Source organism: Macaca nemestrina, chromosome 8, assembly GCF_043159975.1.
Source record: "Macaca nemestrina isolate mMacNem1 chromosome 8, mMacNem.hap1, whole genome shotgun sequence".
Taxonomy (NCBI): domain Eukaryota; kingdom Metazoa; phylum Chordata; class Mammalia; order Primates; family Cercopithecidae; genus Macaca; species Macaca nemestrina.
The window spans coordinates 38,837,713-38,859,634 of NC_092132.1; the positions used below are offsets into that span (position 1 = coordinate 38,837,713).

The 21,922-nt window shown below is 39.0% G+C and overlaps 1 protein-coding gene across 6 annotated transcripts in view; it reads right to left on the bottom strand.

The window, feature by feature from the left end:
* LOC105475999 (oxidation resistance 1) overlaps positions 1 to 21,922 on the bottom strand; it is a 469,579-nt gene that overhangs the window by 131,442 nt on the left and 316,215 nt on the right. Inside the window, exon 1 of one of the 6 annotated variants that reach the window (XM_011731546.3) lies at positions 1,780 to 1,887. The exons of the other annotated variants lie outside the window; for them this stretch is intronic. Coding sequence (XP_011729848.1) covers positions 1,780 to 1,798 — 19 coding nt within the window. The 5' untranslated portion in view covers positions 1,799 to 1,887. Of the gene's footprint in view, positions 1 to 1,779; positions 1,888 to 21,922 lie in introns of those variants that run through there. 6 annotated transcript variants of the gene reach the window in all.

Here is a 21,922-nt window from a genome sequence, read left to right on the forward strand (position 1 = left end):
AGTGTAAAAGTGCCAAGAGGATATAAGGCATAGGAGGGAGGAGGAGAGAGAGGAGTACAGAGGCGGAAGCAGCTAGGGGAAAGGAGGATAGGCTGGGAAGAGGTAAGAAGGATGGGAAGAGGGATCTAATTGAACCAGGAGTTTCATTGAAATTCAAAAGTGGTCTGAATCCTGCTCATGCCAAAACTCCTGATCTTATTAAATATAAATGCTGTCCTGTATATGAAATGATACCTTAAAACATCAGCTTTGAAAAGGGGTTCATACATTTTTATAACGTTGACAGCTCCGTATTTAACACCAGAAAATTTTCTCCTTTCTTGTGTATTTTTTTATTACAAAGGCAATTTTAATACCTCTCAAATTTGAACTAGATGTAATTGATTAAATATTTGGCATTGCTTAAAAATTAAATTTTGTTATGACTGGTTATCAACCTCCCCAATGACTGAAAAGTTTTAGAATTTGTGATTAAAATTTAAAAAATTGTTTGGGCTCAAAACCAATCACCTAAACATTTCACTTGGTAATTTGCATAAATTTTGACTATCATCACAGTATCTGGGTGCCGAACTGGAAAAATGAAATTAGATTATTTCTAATTAAAAACACTTTTGTTTCAGCAATGAGAATTTCATAAATAAATTACCTTATGATGTGAAATAATTGCTTTTGAAATTACCCAAATAAAAAGAAAAGATACTCAACCTCTTAGTTGTGCATTATACCCATACATTTATTACTAATTTAAAAAGGGATAATATCCTGCAACATCATTTAGCCTCATGACTAAATAAGTGGTAAAGTATATTATACATTCTGATACTGTCACACAGTTGCTTGTGATTGAGGAAAAACTAACCTAGTAATGGTAATTACTTCTTTTGAAAGGAAAACTATAAATAAATAATAATGCAGAGCAATTTCATTTTTAAAAGTCAATAATGAATTCCATCTGCTGCATGCCATTAAAAATCAAAGAGGTTACTTACACGCCTCAGTTCTTTTTATATCTTTATTCCTTCCATTTAAAAGTACAGGTCGATCCATTAAAGATAATATTATTTTGGCTTGTTTGACCAAAACTTCAACCAAAAAAAAGAAAAAAGGGAAAAAAAATTCCTCCTATTTCTCGCCTCATTTTGCTGGAGCCTAGAGAATGTAACGTAATAAAACACTAATGAAGAACAAAGACATTTAAGCAAATGTTTACGAGGATCGTGTGGAGAGTCTTAAGACTTGAAATGAATTACAAGTCTTTGAAACCCAGAATACAGTGGTGACAAAAGTGAGAGCATGTGACTTGATCACTGCCATTACCCGAGTTAGGGACAATTTTTGAGTGAAGAATAAGGTAAGGCAACATGGAAATCTTACCGAAAAATGTCCTATGAATGAATAAAAAATAAATCACTGGACATGAAGAGACTCAAAATTATTTTGACTGAATCTATTTCTGGGAGTACTTATGGAATCATAATTAGCAGCAGTACCTACAGCAAATCATAGAGAAATAATTTACACATATGTAAAATCTTTTTAAAAAGATATTCTATTCAGATTTAAGTGTTCTGACAGAGTTTAATCCCTCCTAACCTCCCCAACCAAACATTCGCATTTTGGAGGCAGTAGCTATAGAACCTCCAACTGCATCGTCATAGATCCATACAGCTCATCTGGAATTTGAAAATGCAACACAAAGTGTGCCCTTTAATGTCCGCTGTATCTGACTTTCCAAAATAACTTATTTAAAGCCACTAAAAGAGCACTTACACATACCTTTGCGCTGGCAGAACATTTCTAAGGTCCTTCCTTCGAACCTTGCTCAGCTAGCAGTGAGCTGCTTTCAAGAAGAGGAGACGGGAATTTTGGTTCCTGTGCTTCTCAGGGTAATATAACACTTCCTTTCTGCCAGAGTGCCTTCTCTTCCGGCCCGGTCCCTGACCCCTGGTGGCAGCGTGCAAGATTCAGAAGTTTCTGTTTCTGCACACAGGAAACTCACTGTACCTGCCCTGTGACTGTGGACTTGCTCTTGGCTCACTGAACATTTTAGAAATGGTGACGACGACATGCTCTGTATGATACATTACTAAGTTGGCCCTGTAAAGTCTATCATGGAGTGAGATCATAAGACTCAGTATCTAGCCTCTGCACAATTTCTTATCATAAAGTAAATAAATGGCATGGGCACCTTTAACAAATCTCTATTTCATAGTCCTAATAGCAACAACAGGTAGTAGATTTGATAAGCTGAGTATGAACCAGGCTGGTGTTTTGTACCTTTATCGATACGTAAATACTGCTAGCCATTGTCAGAACATAATTTCGACTTTTTGCACCCAGAACTTCCAGTTGCATCATAATGGATATAGTTCACACTGCTTTGCATTATAGTTTTTTTGTCTTTCTTCCTTAGGAGGGCAAGAGGAAAGTCCACACAACAGCGCTCACTGCTTAGTAATTAAATGAATGGATAAAAGTAGTAATAACTTCCTTCTTTGTACTTAGCACCCACCCCCCCCCTTTTTTTTGAGAGGGAGTCTTGCTCTGCCACCCAGGCTGGAGTACAGTGCTGCCATCTTCATCTTGGCTCACTGCAACCTCTGCCTCCTGGACTCAAGCCATTCTCCTGCCTCAGCCTCCCAAGTAGCTGGGTCTACAGGCACACACCATCATGCCCGGCTAATTTTTGTATTTTTAGTAGAGGTGGGGTTTCCTTATGTTGCTAATGCTGGTCTTGAACTCCCGACCTCAGGTGATTCACTCACCTTGGCCTCCCAAAGCACTGGGATTACAGGCATGAGCCCTTAGTCCCCTTTTAATCCACATTCCCTGTTATCCCGGTAGAAGCAAAGGGCAGCACCTATAGCCTGGCTGCTTCTGACTTAGTGTTCATGTCCTTAAACTTTAGAATCCTGGAAAAGATTGTGGTGGAAGTCTGCCTTTCCTTCTTTCCTGTCATCACATTTTATGAAACCCTTCAGCAGCAACTCACTGAGATATACACATGCTGTAACATCATATTTTATTTGAGGGCAGAGATCACAACCATTGAGAACAGACAATATCAACTCAGTGGGTAAAGATCTTTGTGAGTCTAAGAACTAATGGATGCCCAAACAGGTGGGCTTCAGGGGTAAGTTTAAAAGATAAACAAATTGTCAAAAACCACGTGCACAGTTAGTACAAGGTGATGAAATGACAATGATCATGAAGAAAATGGAGTTCATGTTGCCACCAGTTCACAATGCTGAAGTTGTATAAATAGTAATAATACTAAGATAGAGCTTATGGTCTTGGCCAAGTTCTGACAGCTCCATAATAAGTAGCCATTGACTAGTAAAGTACATGACCAAGCCAATAAGCTTTTACAGGAAAATGATATAAATTGGCAAGCTGATTCATTCTCAAATGAACATTCATGATGTCTAATCTTCTCTATGGAGCTACATCTGTATTAACTACAAACTCTATTTGGTTCCTTTAAGAGTCCCAGTATTCCCTATGAATACTATTCAATACATGAGATAGCTTATGTAAAACTTCTAGTTAAGCTTCTGGTACTCTGCTATAAGAAGGTGGTTGACCTGGTACAGTGGCTCACACCTGTAATCCCAGCACTTTGGGAGGCTGATGTGGGCAGATCACCTGAGGTCAGGAGTTGGAGACCAGCCTGGCCAACATGGTGAAACCCCTGTCTCTACTAAAAAAAAGAAAAATACAAAAAATTAACCGGGCATGGTGGCGGGCACCTGTAGTCCCAGCTACTCGGGAGGCTGAGGCTGGAGAATGGCGTGAACCCAGGAGGCGGAGCTTGCAGTGAGCCAAGATCACGCCACTGCACTCCAGCCTGGGCAACAGAGCAAGACTCCATCTCAAAAAAAAAAAAAAGAAGGTGTTTAATTGGATATTAATTTCCATTCTCTTCCTTAGTGACATGACTGGCTGATTCCAGTCCTGGATTCCATTCTACTACATTAAAGTAATGCCAATGATAACAATGACTTACTATGTGTAATGTTTTATGTTTACAAAGTGCTTCAACGAATATTCTCATGTTATGCATACAACCACCCTGGGAGATGCTGCTTATTCTCCAAGATTTGCCAAGCAGGCTATGTATAGAAAATTAATGACACAATGTTTCCTTGCAGCTTTATATGGTGAGCATAAGGAGAGAGCAGAAATGTTTTGAAGATGCCTTGATGTTCATGTTCAAATCATTCAGCATAGCTGCAGACTTCTGGGAAACAATAGCAGCAGGCAGAAAGCAAGAATGAATTGGCTTTTTTTTTTTTTTTTTTTTTTGAGACAGGTTCTGGCTCTGTTGCCAAGGGTGGAGAGTAGCAGCGTGATCTCGGCTTACTGCAACTTCTGCCTCCTGGACTCAAGCCATCCTCCCACCTCAGCCTCCTGAGTTGCTGGGGCTATGGGGCTATAAGTGCTTGCCACCATCCCAGCTTTTTTTTTTTTTTTTTCTTTTTGAGATAGAGTCTCACTCAGTTGCCCAGGCTGGAGTGCAGTGGCGCAATCTTGGCTCACTGCAACCTCTACCTCCTGAGTTCACGTGATTCTCCTGCCTCAGCCTCCAGAGTAGCTGGGACTACAGGCATGTGCCACCATGCCTGGCTAATTTTTTGTATTTTTAGTAGAGACAGGGTTTCACCATGTTGGTCAGGCTGTTTTCAAAGTCCTGACCTCAAGTGATACACCTGCCTCAGCCTCCCAGTGTTGGGATTACAGGCATGAGCCAACACACCTGGCCTATTTTTCCCCATGTTGCCCAGGCTAGTCTTGATCTCTTGAGCTCAAGTGATCCACCAGCCTTGGCCTCCCAAAGTGCTAGGATGACAGGGCTCAGTCAAATTGGCTCTTTTTTAAAGCAAGACTTCATGTAACAATAAAACTCATACACACAGAAGCAGCACCCAAACAAAACATAAATACAGGTGGTTTTTAGCATCTGCAGAATATGCAAAGGAAGGCTTTTACAATATTTACATCTCACATAGATGGTATAGTAATACTATCTACATTTACATTGTGTCTGAATATGGATAAGAGAGTTATACAACCATACACATGCACACCGCCATATCAAACACGCCTATGGATTGGTCATATGACGGTATGTATAAAAGTAAATATATCTATTTATCTACATGCTGTATCTATAAGATACATATTTCCCAATATTTGGTCATTTGTTCTTTATTCTTTGCTCTCATTAGGAATCTAATAGGAGCTAGACTCGAGTCACTGGTCAGTTAACTTTACTTCTTTCAAAGTTTTGTAAAACCAAATCAATCTTATAGTTGTGCTTAGAGCTGTCCACTAGGTACACAATCAACATCATTTCTGACAAATATTGGCTATCTACCATTTTTGGGATGTGGGTTGCTAAGAAGCTCTGATTTACGGCAGTCAAAAATGCTCTTGCTTCTACATCTCTAGTTTTTATTGTAGATTCTTTTTCTAGTTTAGTTATGTATTTTACTCTAAGTTGGTTCTTTATATCCTAGTTGAATTATCTATTTTCCTTATATCTGTTGTCATACCATGTAGATTGACCATGTATATTGATAATGTGACTTAAATGTCTAGGTTTATGGATTTATTTTTATGGGATGGAAAAATGTGCTTGAGAATATAATTAGAACTTGATCAAACTGAACCTTTTTTAAGAGGGTGAAAATAATAGACCTTTTACAACAGAAACACATATGGTAAAAACAAGTCTTTCCAAGACTTGGGTAATTTTGAAATCATGCAGTTTTCCTAATTATAGATGTGAATTGTTGGCAGGTAGGATAATAAAAGCACTTTTGCTAATATCACATTGCAATGCTGAGGGTATAGTCTTAGCCTGAGATGTGAATTTCACTTGTAGTGTGTACACGTTTCTCAAAATGCACTCCACAGAACACCAAAATGAACACTTTCCCCCAAGAAGTGCCAGATGGGGAAACAAATGCGGTCAAGATGCCAAGCCATATAAATGGTGTCAGTTCTAAAACAAGGCTCTCCAGGGGATGGCTGCAAGGGAAAGAAGTCCAGAGAAAACATCTAGTTTTTCTGTGAGAAAGGTTACTTACTAAGTAGTTAACTCATTTTCAAGGGAAGAGAGTAGGTATTTAAGAGCAATTCTTAGGAGAAATTTTGAACTACTTTTACTAACAACTATGGTTGGCTGATACGGACAGGACATAACAGGCCAGGTGCAATGGCTCACGCCTGTAATCCCAGCACTTTGGGAGGCCGATGTGGGCAGATCACCTGAGGTCAGGAGTTGGAGACCAGCCTGGCCAACATGGCGAAACCCTATCTCTACTGAAAATACAAAAATTAGCCGGGTGTTGTGGCACATGCCTGTAATTCCAGCTACTTGGGAGGCTGAGGTAGGAGACTTGCTTGAGCCTGGGAAGCAGAGGTTCCAGTGAGCCAAGATGGTGCCATTGCACTCCAGCCTGGGCAACAAGAGTGAAACTCCGACTCAAAAACTAAAAAAAAAAAAAAGGACATATCAAGTATGTTAGGTTTTGTGGAAATTAAATACATCACAAAATTCCTATAAGTTTAGATTTCATTAAAGAGCCTTCACTAAACCAGGTCAGACAGCATGCAATGAAAATGAAGTTTATTGAGCAACTATATGTTTGAGGCCAGCCTACGCTTGGCACTCGGGTTACTGGTGATTCAGTCATCTGATCCAAACAGCCCTTTCCATTTCCTCCTCTTTCCCTCTGTGTGAACATATTTTCTTCTGCCTGAAGGAAAATAGCCAAAGTTCTGTTTTTGCTAGGGAAAAATGTCTCATATTAGGTAAGAAGCATGTTTTCCATTCTGTTCTTCCATCCTGTTATATTTCTCAGCAACCTGCATAAGTAGTCAGCTTGCCTCCTATTTTCCCTGAGCTGCACTGGCTAATGCTTGTCTGAAAGCACATGTTGCAGAGGGATGAGCAGTTACGATTCTGAAGATAGTTGACCGGGGTTCAAATCTCAGTTCCTTCACTTTCTAGCCTTGAGGTGTAGGGCCAATTACTTAACCCATCTGCCTCTCAGTTTTATCACCTGGAAAACTAGAATCTTAGTATTCATAGGGCTGTGTGAGAATTAAAGTATTTAATATATGTAAGATACTTAGAATAGTACTTGGAATGTAATAAATACTCAGTGAATGCTAGCTTTAAAATTTTCAAGAAGTGAGAGCCATAAAAGTGTATGTAGATATTTCACATTTTGCCTGCTCTGTCAAAATAAACAATGTTAATACAGTCCTAAACACATAGAAAAGCATTATGATGAACTTCTGAAAACAAAGAGTTTCTTAACTATCTGACTTAGAAAATACAAAATTGTCATAAGAGATGCAGAAAGGAAATGAATTAAAGAAAAAATTCTCAGATCATAATGAGAAATGAGTCTTGAGCTTGATTTCAAGCTTCTATAAAAAGTCATCTGAAGAAAATGAATGATAGTTACATATGTAACAAGTTATATATGAAGGTTATTATACCCCCAAAATTATATAAAGTTATTGTTTAAGTACTTACATCAATCATGCTTTGGAGACTGCTTCATAGTGTATATGTTCACCTTACAGAGTTTCACTGGACTTAACCTACATGCCTTATATATACTATTTCATTTCCATATTATTTTCTTCTCCAGTTTTCCTTCTATCTTATGTATGTATTTACATTTCTTTCACACAAATTTGAAAGAGTATTCCTATCAGAATAATGTTTTTTTTCTACAAAAGGTAGACAATCTTAAAGGTATGAACATGAGAAAAGGGAAAAAGCAAAGATCAAATAAAAAAAAAAAAACTGAAGGAGGAAATTATGAAATGAGTAGAGACTGATTAACAAGAAAAGAAAATGCAAAGCTATCCTTTTGGAAAATAATTCAAACTCTCTCAGTCATACAGATTAATCCTAGAAATAAGGCAGTTCTCGTGCAAAACAGAACGACCTATTATTTTTGTTTTTACATGTTTTTACCATACAAAGATATGGAAATTAAAATTACACTACATTTGGTCTATTTAAATGGCCACTGTGCTGAAAGCTGATGTAAAAACTGAATTCATTATTTTATTTGTTTAAACAATGTGTTATACTTCCTTACAAAAGTCACTGCTGTTTACAGGCAACAGGACTCTCCATCCCCACTTAATGCTGGCAAAGAATGAAGATGTTCTAAGTTAATTTTGGAACAGTTGGGAATGAATGCGGGTGGGAAAGGGCAGAGGGGAGAGATTAGATGCCAAGACGCTCTGACTGGCACTGCCAGTTTGCGTGGGACAAGCACTTTGATCTACTTACTTCTATCTTTCTGACATCACCCTTCTGGTTCTCCAGGGTCTATCTAATTCTCAGTCTTTAACCCTTAGGGAAATAACTTTTTACTAGAGATGCTCTCCTTTGATCATCCTTGACCCCCATAAAAAATGCAGCCCAGTTTGTGTTCTGCATTCACTCACAAAGTTATTAGGACAACTGAAATCCATACAGAGTAAACTGAACCTGACAAAGCAGATTCACTGCTCAACACTCCAGGTTCTGGCCCTCAGGACTCCTTTCCACCAACATATCTTGCTCACTAAATTGAACACAGACAGGCCTCTTTTCTGGTCCTTGAATGCACCAAGCATGCTCCTGTCTTAAAGCCTTTGCACTTGCAGTTTCTCTTTTCTTAGAATGCTCTTCCCCAGACATTGGGCAGCCCTTGCTCTGCCATTCTATTTAGGTCCCGGCTTACATACCTCCTCTTTGGAGAGGTGTTCTCTGACTACTGTATCTAAGTCAACACCCTGTGTGTGTTTCTTCTTCATACCACTTATCACTAACTGATATTACCCATCTAATTGTCTGTGATTAGTCACCTCTACTAGAATCTAAGTTCTAAGAATGTTCACTGCTTCCAAAATAGTGTCTGGAACACTGTAGGAGATCAATCAATAAATATCTGTTCAATGACCCAATCAGAAGTTGCTGGGCATAGAATAGATATTCAATAAATATTTAAGGAAAACCTTATTGACTGAAGGACTGTGTACATGCTTTATGCTAGTTAAAAAAAAAGGCAGAATCTTATTACTTTATTTTAAATTTGCATCTAATTATTGGTTGGATCAGACTTGGGATGTCATGATTGTTTCTTAGAATAATATCATCTAAGTTGGGATTTAAAGGAGGAAGGAGTAAATCAGGCAAGTAGGATTATGTATTGAAAAGGTAGTTGGAAGCACAGGAAAAGGAAAGTGCTCAAGTCAGAGAGACTAGCACGGGCAGAGGCCTGGCAGCCAGAGGAACTTCCACTGAAAGGAGTTGAGTGAGATTGGGGCTTGGTATGAGAGAGGATAAGATAAACGATGGTAGGGTGAGAGGAGAGAGATGAGGTTAGAAAATTAAGCAAGAACCAGTGCCTTCACACGCACTGTAACGATATTGCATATTTGGATTTTGATCTGAGGGTAATAGAGAGATACTTCGGCTTTTAAGCAGAGCATGAACAAGATCAGATTTGAACAGCAGAAATTAGCTGCAAATAAGAAGATGGATTGGAGGAGGCACATCCTGAATGTAGGAGACTACTTAGAAGGTGATGATTATAAACTGTGTGATATATGAAACTGAATAATGGCAGCAGCAGTGATTGACAGAAGTGGATCAACTGAAGAGAATCTGCAGGGTTGAATAGACAGAATTTTTGGATTGTAGCAGTGTTGGTGGGGGCTTGGGAGGGAGAGGAAAGAATCTAATTTGGTGCCAGAGAACACTGAAGGCAACTGGCTTAAAGGGGTAAATTATAAAAAACAAAAATTCAAAAGGTTGATTTTAAAATACCTGTGAAATATTTTACCATATATTATTAGCGAACAATTGGATTTATGTGTCTAGAGTTTATGATAATCTTCTGGGCTGGAAATTTAAATTTGAGCATCATCTTCCCACAGATGTGAATGGATATTGTTTAGGAAAAACATATACTCTTTACCTATATTTGACTATTGTTAATACTTTATCCCATTTGCTTTACATTTGTGTTCTCTCTCTTTCTCTCATAAATGTGTGTGTGTGTGTGTATTATATTTACATATCACATACACATACATTTGTTGAACCGTTTAAGTGTAAATTACATGCATCATAGACCTTTACCTCTAAATAGGAAATGTATATGTCCTATAAATATGGGTAGTCTTTTACATAATCACAGTGGAGCTTTCAACTTTGGAAAATTTCACATTAATAGAATACTTTTCTATAATCTATCATCTGCATTCTAATTTTAACAATTAACCCAATAATGACTCCAGAGAGCACTTTTAATTTTCAGGTTAAAGTCTTAATTCCTCTGCTATGTTGTTTTCATAATTACACAAAAACCTAAGACCTATGTAGAATAGTTGATCCTGTTTACATTTTCCTTCCGATAAAAAAGTAACAGGTTTGAAAGAGTATTTCCTTATATTACTGAAGACCATTTCTTACAACTTTTCTATTATCTACTTAGAATCAAAGCCTACTATGTGAATATAAAAAGAGTTGCCCAAACTGACCTCCTGTGTATATAGCATTTGCTTTGATGCTTCTTTATGAGCAAGAAAACTTCTCAAGGCCTAGAAAATGCTCTTCCTTTTATTATTATTATTATTGTTATTATTATTATTACTTTTTCGAGATGGGCTCTTTGTTGTCCAAGCTGGTCCTAAACTCCTGGGCTCAAGTGATCCTCCCCCATCAGCCTCTCAAAGTGCTGGGATTATAGGCATGACCCACCACGCCCCACTGCCCACACAGTCTTCCTTTTACTAAGATCAGCTAAGATTTTGAGTTATGTTATGTTTTTCTCTCTTCAAGAAAGTAAAAAGAGAAAGCAATCAGGAAAGCATATGGTGGAGTGGTAAGTGGCGAACAAAGTTCATTCTATAAAGTGGGCTTTATGATTTCAGTCACCTTTAAGGAGTAGCAGAATTCAAATATTAAAAAATGCAATGCAGCAGGCATCAGCTAGAGCTAAATTCGCAATGTTGTCACTAAGAGTTCAGAGTAGGACGATATAAACCCATCAGCATTCCAAACCTAACATGACCAGAGAAGCACAATGAGAAGCTTTATTTATAGGAATACTTCTGCACCCACTTGCAAAGTTGCTCAACTGGTTTCTGTTTCCTTTGTGGGTGTTTTGGTCAAAGAATAAAAGCATGTTTGGGCCTGTCACTGGGTACTGAGAGTTGATCTCTAATGACAAAAGAACAGATTTATCAAGATTATTTACCTCCACAAGAACTCTAACTTACTGTGGCTCAAAGTCACTCATATATAGAAAAATTACTTCCTTCCCTCAGAACCCATCCTTTTCAAAAAATATGAGAAATGTACCTGGATTAATCTACAAGCCACTTCAAAGGGAGATGTCTGACAGTACTAGATCTCTGATAAAAAATAGTACACATAGCAGTCTTTAGCTGCCCACAGAAACCACCACCAAGATGACCCAATCATAATATGCTTGTCATTAGGCCACCGAAAGATTTGCCCCTAAAGTACATGAGCATAGGTAGGCCTTCATAAAATGAATATTTTTTCATCATTTTTGTTTGTTTGTTGCTTTTTTAGAGACAGAGGACAGGGTCTCGCTCTGTCACCCAGGCTGGAGTGTAGTGATGCAATCACAGCTCACTGCAGCCTTGACCTCCTGGGCTCAAGTGATCCTTCTGCGTCAGCCTCCTGAATAGCTGGGATTACAGGCACATACCACCATGCCTGACCAGTTTTAAAAAAATCATTTTTTTTTTTTTTAAAGAGATGGGGGTCTCACCGCATTGGTCAGGTTGGCCTCAAATTTCCAGCCTCAAGCTATAATCCTGCTTTGGCCTCCCAAAGTGCTGGGATTACAGAAATAAGCCACAGTGCCCAGTGCCCAGCCTAATAAAATAGATACTTTCAAACAAGGTCAAATGACAAGGGTAGTGGTAAATGTAGTGGTAAAACTAGAGACTTGAAGTAAGACACAGCCGAGTCTGAATTCTCTCTTTGCTACATACGATGTAGCTTTGGCTGAATTACATAAAGTTCTGTATGTCCCAGTTACCTCACTAGTAAAAAAAAAAAAAAAAAAAAAAAAAAAGTAGAGGAATAAAAGAGGAAATAACATCTACCTGCCAGGGCATTAAGTTGGGATTAAATGAGATAATGTATGCAAAATGTCTAAGCACAATGTCTGGCATATGCTAGCTGCTTAAAAATAGTTCCCTGCACCCTTCGGCATGCTGACAAAGACTTATTTAATGCTAAGCAGAAGGGCTGATTTAAGGCAGAAGGATTGATTTAAGGAAGAAGAGATGAGAAGGAGGGACTTGAGACCTCCAGGGAGTGATGATAGAAATCAGTGAAGGAAGGAAGGCAGGAGATGGTTCAGAGGCTTTGCCTGTGGTCCAGATAAGGGTAAGCAATCCTTGAACTTGGATAGCACAGTGAGGAAGGCTAGTTGAGAGAACTGTGAAAGTGTTAGTACAAGAGGGCGAGTGACTCCAAATGTTGACTTACGCATGGCAGAAAGAGTGGTGCTGCCCTTGCAACCAGCAGGGAGGAAGGGATAACTTACGTCAAAATGGTCATTTGAATTCTGGAGATGTTTTCAGAGGCACACAGAATATAAGGGGAAAGCTGCCTAGCTCACAGCTGGATTGTGGCGCTTCAAGCTCGACAGAATGGCTGGCATTCAAGTTCCACTTTTGAGGAGTCAGCTACATGTAAATAAGTTGATACCCTAGCAGTAAAATATCTTCAAGAAGGGAAGAGGTATGGAAAGTTACAGACCATGTGTATTTAGGTCAGACGTAACAACCCCGCTCTTTGTTTTTCAGCTTGGTAGGCAAAATGCCAAAACTACTGTTTGTGAAAGGTGTTGAAATGAAGCATGCTGGGGCTCTACGCCCATTTGGTTTCTGGGACATTGGTCAGTTGGCATTTTCTTACCTAAACAACAAAACCCATTCAGAGAAGGGATCTTTCTTCCTTTGGGTTAAGAACAGCAAAAACTACCATTCCTGGTGTTTTTATTTAGTAGCAGGTACTCCAACATGGTAGGCAGAATGATGACCCCTAAAAAATATCCTTGTATTGATCCCTGGAATCTGTGAATGTTACCTTACTTGGCAAAAAGAAATTAAGGACGCAGATGGAATTAAGGTTGCAGCTGACTGTGAGATGGGAAATTATACTGGATTATCCAGGTGGGCCCATTGTAATCAAAAGGGTCCAAGTAGAAGAGGGAAGCAAGAGCTATCATATGATATCAAGAGTATCATAGTGGCCAGGTGCAGTGGCTCATGCCTATAATCCTAGCGCTTCGAGAGGCTGAAGCAAGCAGATCATTTGAGATCAGGAGTTTGGTACCAGCCTGACCAAAATGGTGAAACTCTGTTTCTAGTAAAAATACAAAAAAATTAGCCAGGCATGATGGCACATGCCTCTAATCTCAGCTACTAGGGAGGCTGAGGCAGGAAAATCACTTGGACCTGGGAGGTGGTGGTTGCAGTGAGCTGAGATTACACCACTGCACTCCAGCCTGGGCAACAGAGTGGGACTCTGTCTCAATAAATAAATAAAGAGTATCATAGTGACATGCTGTAAGAAAGACTTGCTGGGACATTGCTGGCTTTGACCATGGTAGGTGGCCTAGAGCCAGGGAAAGTAGGAGGCCTCTAGAAGCTAGAAAAGGCAGGAAAATGGATTCTCCCCTGGGGCCTCTAGAAAGGAGCACAGACCTACTGACACCTCGACTTTAGCCCCAGTGAGATGCATTTTGGACTTCATAATGTCGGGACTTAAGATAATAAATTTGTGTTTTAAATCACTAAGTTTTGCATGACTTTTTAGAACTGCAATAGGAAACATAAAACATCTGGTAAACACTTTGCATCCCATAGTGAGACTGGATTATCATCCACATTTTATTGAAAATAAAAATAGAGACTTAGAGAAGTCATACCCTGGTCTGATACCAAATAGTAACCACTATTTTGTTCCCTCCAAATTCTTCCAAAATATCTAGTGAGAAGCCTCAAGACATCATCTTTCTTAGAAAGTTCCTCAGCATTGTTATCATCTAGAGGTACTGATGTCACGGTATAAATGGGACAAGAATTAATTATAACCACGTCTAATAAAAACAGACTGTCTTCTTGTTGGGATGACTAGTTACTTCATATTAGATGCTCACAACCAGGGATGCAAAGAGGCTCTTGTACACATAACTAATTGCCATTCCTTGAAATTTAGTGTTTACATTGTTTCAACCTAAGTAGGAAGTGGGAGATATCAGATTTGAGGTGTTTTTCGTATTTCTTTTTTTTCCTTTCTTTTTTTTTTTTTTTTTTTTTTTTTGGAGACAGGGTCTCCCTCTGCCACCCAGGCTGAAGTGCAGAGGCACCATCTTGGCTCACTGCAACCTCCACCTCCCAGGTACATGCAATTCTCCTGCCTCAGCCTCCTGAGTAGCTGGGATTACAGGCGCACGCCACCACACCTGCCTAATTTTTTTTTTTTTTGTATTTTTTTTTTAGCAGAAACAGGGTTTCACCATATTGGTCAGGCTGGTCTGGAACTCCCAACCTCAGGTGATCTACCTGCCTCAGCCTCTGAAAGTGCTGGAATTACAGGCGTGAGCCACCATGCTCAGCTTAGATTTGAGGATTTTAGGAATGCCGTTGTTCTCACCATTAAATCCTGGCTATTTCTGGCCTGGCTCTTCCCCTACAGAATGTGCCTGGCTCAATTAAAGCAGGTCACCAGGCAAGTCCAGGCTGAGTCTTGTTGGAGAAGAAAGTAGAATATCTGTCCTGTACAAATAGACCTAAGACAGAAACCAGATCAGCACTGCAGAAAGCCAACCATACCCTATCTGTGTGTTTTAACTGCTAGAGTTTCAATTTGGATAATGTCTTTTTAAAATATTTTAGTTTTCAAGTACAAAATACTACAGATTTTATCTTTATGAATTATACAGCAAACTCTTCTAAAAAACCTTGGCTTTCCCAGCGGCATCTTGTCAGCCGCATGTTTTCAGCACAAAGGAACAATTTTGCCCCAGTGCAAATTAAGAGTTCCAGGTTCTCACCTCCTTCAACTTGTAAGATTTCAAAAAATCTAAGTTGAAGCGAGCATTATGTAGCATCTAACCTATTAACTGTTTGTAATCTGAGGTGGCTTTTACCCAGGATGAATGACATCCTGAGGGACCTCAAATCCTTTGTGAAAAGAGATGTGTGAATCACAGGCATATACATGTGCCCAGGCCCACACAAACACACTCACAGGCTTTTGCACACAGATAACCAGCTTCAATCATTTCTGAAATGCTTCCTTCTTAGTATAACCTTCAGGCATATTACATAAACGTTTTGCAGACAACTCTAGGAGAACAAACAAGAAAAACTTATGTCATAATTATCGAAAGATAGGCTTCTTCCATGTTATTGCAAACAGCTGTACAACCATTTGTTAAGCAGCTGTTTCCTAGGAACATTTATTCAATAAAACTCTTCCTCTCTCCTTTTTGTCCCAAGTTTAAGGTCATGCTATCGAAATATATTAGTAAAGAAACTCAGTTTGGTTACTGGACAAATTGTCTGCATCTGTCAGAGTTCAAAAGCAGTGCTTTTTAGTGCTGCAAGCTTTAATACCTATAGAATTTTACAAAAAGCTAAATATCCTATCTGGTTTGGAGGATATCAATAATACTGTATATGGGTGGCTCACACCTGTCATCCCAGTACTTTGGGAGGCCCAGGTGGGTGGATTACTTGAAGTCAGGAGTTCGAGACCAGCCTGGACAATGTGGTGAAACCCCGTCTCTACTAAAAATACAAAAATTAGCTGGGTGTGGTGACATGCACTTGTAACCCCAGCTACTAGGGAGGCTGAGGCAGAAGGATCGCTTGAACCTGGGAGGCAGAGGTTGCAGTGAGCTGAGGTTGCACCATTGTACTCCAGCCTGGGCAACAAGAGCAATACCCCATCTCAAAATAATGATAATAATAATAATAATACTGTATATGACAGAAAGAGAAAAGATGGTGGTATCTAAGCGTTCCATCAAAAATTCACATAAATTAGAGATTCATCCAGTGAATTAAGTTCTTTTGTGTTCCTGCTGAACGCTAGCCCTAAGTCACAAACATAGGCAACAAGTTGTACACTGTCTTTCCATTAATAGCAGTGGCCTTGTCCTGGCACAGCTATATTTTCTCGTTTTGCAGCTCTAAGCTCTTAACAGCTTATATTTTTCAAGTAACTCAGCAGTCCATGACTACAAAACACAGCAAACCTTACAGGCAGATGCTGGACTGATGAGGGAAAGCACACAGAGTAAGAGTCCAAATATACTGGCTATAAGACTAATTAGTTGCATAAACTTTAGCTAAGACTTTTAAATTAACCTTAGTAAGATCACTTCCTCCAGCTCTAACATATATTTTAGCAAACTAATATAATTAACCCAACGAATGAGATCAAGCAGTAATTAATAAATATCACCATTAATAAAAACTCAGAATAGCCATATTCCACTGAATGAACCATGATAATCCTATCACGTGGACTGCCAACTTATGTGGGAGTAATTTCTAGAGTCAACATGGAAGAGCTGAAAAACCTATATTATCAAATTTATGATTTTAAAAGTACTCAAATCATCTATTCATACCATATGCATGGTTTTGTATGTATACCACCTGTAGAGAAATTCTTAAGTGTGTTAAAGTTTCTTTTAAGGAAGATTTAAAGGAAAGTCTATATGCAGATGTTTGGACACTTAATATGTCCACTTATTGCCTTTAAAATAATCTGAAACCCTGGTGGTAAATGAGGTGTGAATAAGGATTTGAAAGTGTTTCTGTTTGTTTGTAGGTATACTCTGCTTTTTAGTTCTGTGTTTCATATAAAGCTGTAAAATTTTAGTAGATTTACTTATAGTGAGGCTTAGATGATAATATTAAAAGCACATTCTATACTTTCTAAGGGGTTAGGTTCTAAAGTCCCTGGATAAATTCAATGTGATGTGATTCCACTGCAGCTACAGAGAGTAGATATGTCTAGGAATATTACTCACCTGACACTTTGAGCTCCAGAATCCACCTCTTAGTGCCAGGTGCGACCTCATCATGTAGTCAGCAGCTTTGAGGAACAGGTCATGGAGAGCCAACATGGACTCCCCTCTTCAACAAGGGAGCTATGCAAGCTTGGGTAACATTCCTAGACATGTAGAACTGGGGCCCAGTTGAAGTCAGAACAACAGAAGTCATGTGAAAGCTAATGGATAAGGAGAGAAACTAGGCTACAGGCAGGAGAATGGAAAAGACTGATTTCCAAGTGGAAGTCAAAGGCTTTGGAGGAAGAGGGTGAGAGAGCCAACCTTGGCCCCTGACTTTCTAGGACCAAGTCCTGTACCCATGGAGCCTGGCCTGTGGATGTCAATTCAGTTGCTTGCCCAATCATTACTATTGCTATCTTTTTTGAGTTTGCTTGGATCCATTTTAATTTTGTGTGACTTAGAGAGCCTTGACTGGAAAGAACACTACCATTTAAATAGTGCCAAATACTGTGCTGGAAAATTTACGTATTTTTTTCATTTGACTCTCATTAAAGCTTTGAAATAATATTATTCATATTTTATAAATGAGGAAAGGAACAGGACACAGGAAGGTTTTGTCCAGTGCTGTATAGTTTTGTGCAAAGCTGGTAGAACTGGAATTTCAACCCAGGAATGTCCATCTCTATTATACTATGCAACTACCACCATTATGTCCAAAGACAGTTTCTTCTCAGTTGCTAACAAGCTTCCTCCACAAACAAAAACATTTCTTCTTTTCCTAATAACTGGCACCATGTTCAAAATCTATCTAGGATGATGGAGCTTTCTTATCTCTAACACAATGATGCCAAAGCTCCCATTAGAGGCTCATCTCTCACAACAGATCTGTAAATCTGATAGCAATGCATACAAGTGTTGAGGGACACAGTAAGTGAATTCTTCTGAGGATATGGACTATTTTAAAGAAACATAGGCTTTTCAACTAATCTCTAAGCACACTGAAGGCAGGACCATGGCTGTGCCTAGCCCATAATGAGAACTCAAATATTTAGGGTGTAACAGTTAATTTTACATGTCAACTTGACTAGGCTGATTGCAGGCAGAGCAAGATGGCGGAATAGAAGGCTTCACGGATTGTTCTCCCTACAGGGACACCAATTTAACAACTATCTACACGAAAACAGCACCTTCACTGAGAACCAAAAATCAGGTGAGCGCTCATAGTACCTGGCCTCAGCTTGGCTGTACTGTGACGCCCAGGTGTTTGGTCAAATACCAGTCCAGACATTGTGAAGGCATTTTTTAGATGTGATTAAAGTTTAAGTCAGTGGACCATGAGTAGAGTTGATTATTTTCCATAATATGGCTAGACCTTATCCTATCAGTCAAAGGCCTTAAAAGAAAAGACTGAGGTTTCTCAAAGAAGAAGAAATTTGGCCTCAGGACTGCCACATAGAAACCCCGCCTGAGTTTCCAGCCTGTTTTGCATGCCCTGTGGGATTTGGACTTAAAATTAACTCTTACCTGAATTTTCAGTAGCTTTCTCTAAGGATTTCGGACTTGCCAGTTCCCATAATTGTATAAGCCAATTCCTTAAAATAAATGTACCTATCTATCTACCTACCTATCTATCTATCTGTCTATCTATCTACCTACCTATCTATCTATCTGTCTATCTATCTATCTATCTATCTATCTATCTATCTATCTATCTATCCATCCATCCATCCATCCATCCATCCATCCATCCATCCATCCATCCATCCAAAATCCACTCAAATATCTAGGGGTCTATGATAGATAGATGGACAGGTAGAAATAGATTAAGTGTGTGAGTATCTCATGTGGGCATCTCTATAGTCTATCCCTATATCTATGCATCCTGTTGGTTCTATTTCTCTGGAGAACCCTAACATGTAGGGTTTGTTGAGGTGGTTGGAGGTAGGATAATTTAATTTAGGAATTGTGGGGCAGAAGGGGGGAACCATGGTGATTTCAAATCTCTAGTCAGCCCTTTGTAAAAGTGAAGGCAGGGATCATGAATGGATTGTGCTTTACTTAGTAGAATATCTTAATGAGTTATTGAAATATAAATGTAACAGAGCCTAGACTGAGGTGGGAGATGGGGAGCTACTGGTACATAAACTCCCCACTTTTGGAGAGTCAGAAGCTGGATGGGGCTTATAAAAATAGTTCGCACAAGAAATGCAGAAGGTGCAGCAACATGTCAAGAAGTCTAAGTTTGTGGTGGGGGATTCTCAATAAATTCCTAAGAACAGTGGTATCCGATACTGATCTTGAATTGCTTCGTGCTCTTTGTAGTAATCACCTCCACTGCTACTACCTAGCCTCCAGCCCCCAATTAGATGTGTCACACCTATACTATTGTTTTAGCTGTGCTTTGAGGGGTCAAAAGGAAGAAAGTGGGGCTTCTAGCTTCAAGCCAAGTTGGTCAGTGAGTGAGGTTCTGCACCCATCGGGCACTTTAGCCAAGATAAATGATTAGATATTATAATGGCAGAGAAGCAATTTGTAGCATAGTTTGACTGAATGACAGTTGTTCTTAAAACTGATTAAGTTCAAATTTGTCTCTACTGGGGGAAAAACAGTTTAGAAAGATAGCAGATTAAGGATTATGAGAACCTTCAGCGTTTACCAAGGGGTGATCTTGGGCAAGCTACCTCTCTGAGTACTCCATTTGTAAAATTGGGGAACTTTAAAAAATTATTTAAAACTTTAAAAAGAGTGCATGGCTGGGCGTGGTGCCTCACGCCTGTAATTCCAGCACTTTGGGAAGCCAAGGCAGGCAGATCACCTGAGGTCAGGAGTTCGAGACCAGCCTGGCTAACATGGTGAAACCCCCATTTCTACTACAATAGAAAAAAAATAGCTGGGTGTGGTGGTGCATGCCTGTAATCCCAGCTACTCGAGAGGCTGAGGCAGGAGAATTGCTTGAACCTGGGAGGCAGAGGTTGCAGTGAGCCGAGATCACACCATTGCACTCCAGCCTGGGCAACAAGAGTGAAACTCCATCTCAAAAATAAATAAATTAATTAAAAAATAAATAAATAAAAAGAGTGCATGTAAGCATGCAGCAGACTGTCCAGCACAGAGAAAAACCTCAAATAATATATATTGTTATTATGAAGAGAAGCCTTTCAGTGTGGTCTGCAAATGCCATTTAATAACTGGGATAAGCGCTTAATGCTGAACTTCGACAAGCGAACAAGAAAGCATGTCTTTCCCTGTGAAAGCCAAGACCTCTGACTTCAAGCATCATAGCTTGTCCCTTCACCCACAGGAGTCATAATGCTTTTGACATTTTTGCCCCTGACACATTTTAAAAAAGGTGTTTGAAAATATATTTAGAGGTTAGTTTGGGGTTTCAAAAATATACTTGGTTTGAGGCCAAGTGCCATGGCATACAGTTAATAGATGGTATGCACCTGCTTTTTAAAAAGTTTTCCCATTTAATCAATGCAAGTGTTCAGGTTACTTCTATTTTTGTTTGTTTGTTTATTTGTTTTTTGAGATGGAGTCTCACTCTGTTGCCTAGGCTGGAGTACAGTGGCACTATCTCGCTTCACTGCAACTGCCGCCTCCTGGGTTTAAGCGATTCTCCTGCCTCAGCCTCCCGAGTAGCTGGGACTACAGGCATGCACCACCATGCCCAGCTAATTTTTTTATTTTTAGTAGAGAGGAGGTTTCACCATGTTGGCTAGGCTGGTCTTGAACTCCCGACCTCAAGTGATCCACCCACCTCGGCCTTCCAAAGTGCTGGGATTATAGGCATGAGCCACTGCGCCCGGCCCTGTTCTTGATCATTAAAGCAATTTTACAGACTTACTTTCTAAGACATCTTAAAGTGCTCTTTATTAAAATTTAAAGCTCTATTCAAACCTTTCTTTTTAAGGGATAATTATGCATTCCATATTAAGTTTTGGCAATATAGAAAAGTAACAAAAACAAAATAACAATCACCTATCAAAACCCCATCACCTAAAGGGAACTATTATTAAATAATACACACTCTCATTCGCTTAATACATCTCTCATAACTGATCCTTGAAATATGTTGTGGAGGCTTTACTTGATAATTTAGCTGAAAAAGATGGTAGTATTATCTACCATATACCATTTAAAACATACAGAAAAGCCGGATGAAAAATGTTACTGACTTTTTTTTTTTTTTTGCTTTTTCTTTTATATAGGCAAGGTATAAAAATAATTACACACTCTATGTTTTTAGAGAAAAGCTGGCTTGTACATGAGGACAGCATCAAGGCTTTCTGATTCTAGATACAATCTCAAGAAATGTCAGAGGCAATACCCATGTTATCACAGAGGATGTGGGGCTTGATGGCATCATTCTTACTAACAACAGGACCTGACTCTAGCCATATGCACGTCAAATACAGTGACAGACCTTAGGCCAGGCAAGAAGAAATAATACAAAACACTGAAGCATATCTTCAAGAGATACAAGCTATGAAACATTAATAGAGAAGTGAGTTTTTTTTCACCTTTAAAATGGCAAAGATGCTTTTAAAATAATAATACCCAGTAGCGAAAATGGGGTCAGCTAGCTTTCTTATATATCATTATGAGGAATGTAAATATAAATCATGTTTCTGAAGGGTAATCTAATACATTTGAATAAACCCGAAAGGATAAGAATATTCACTAGGACAAAATAAAAGCAAAAAGCAAAACAAAACAAAACAAAAAACAAACAATAGGAGAATCAGGGACTGTACAGGGTAGAATATTTTATAATTATTAATATTTATGTTTTTACTGTTAAGGGGAGAAAG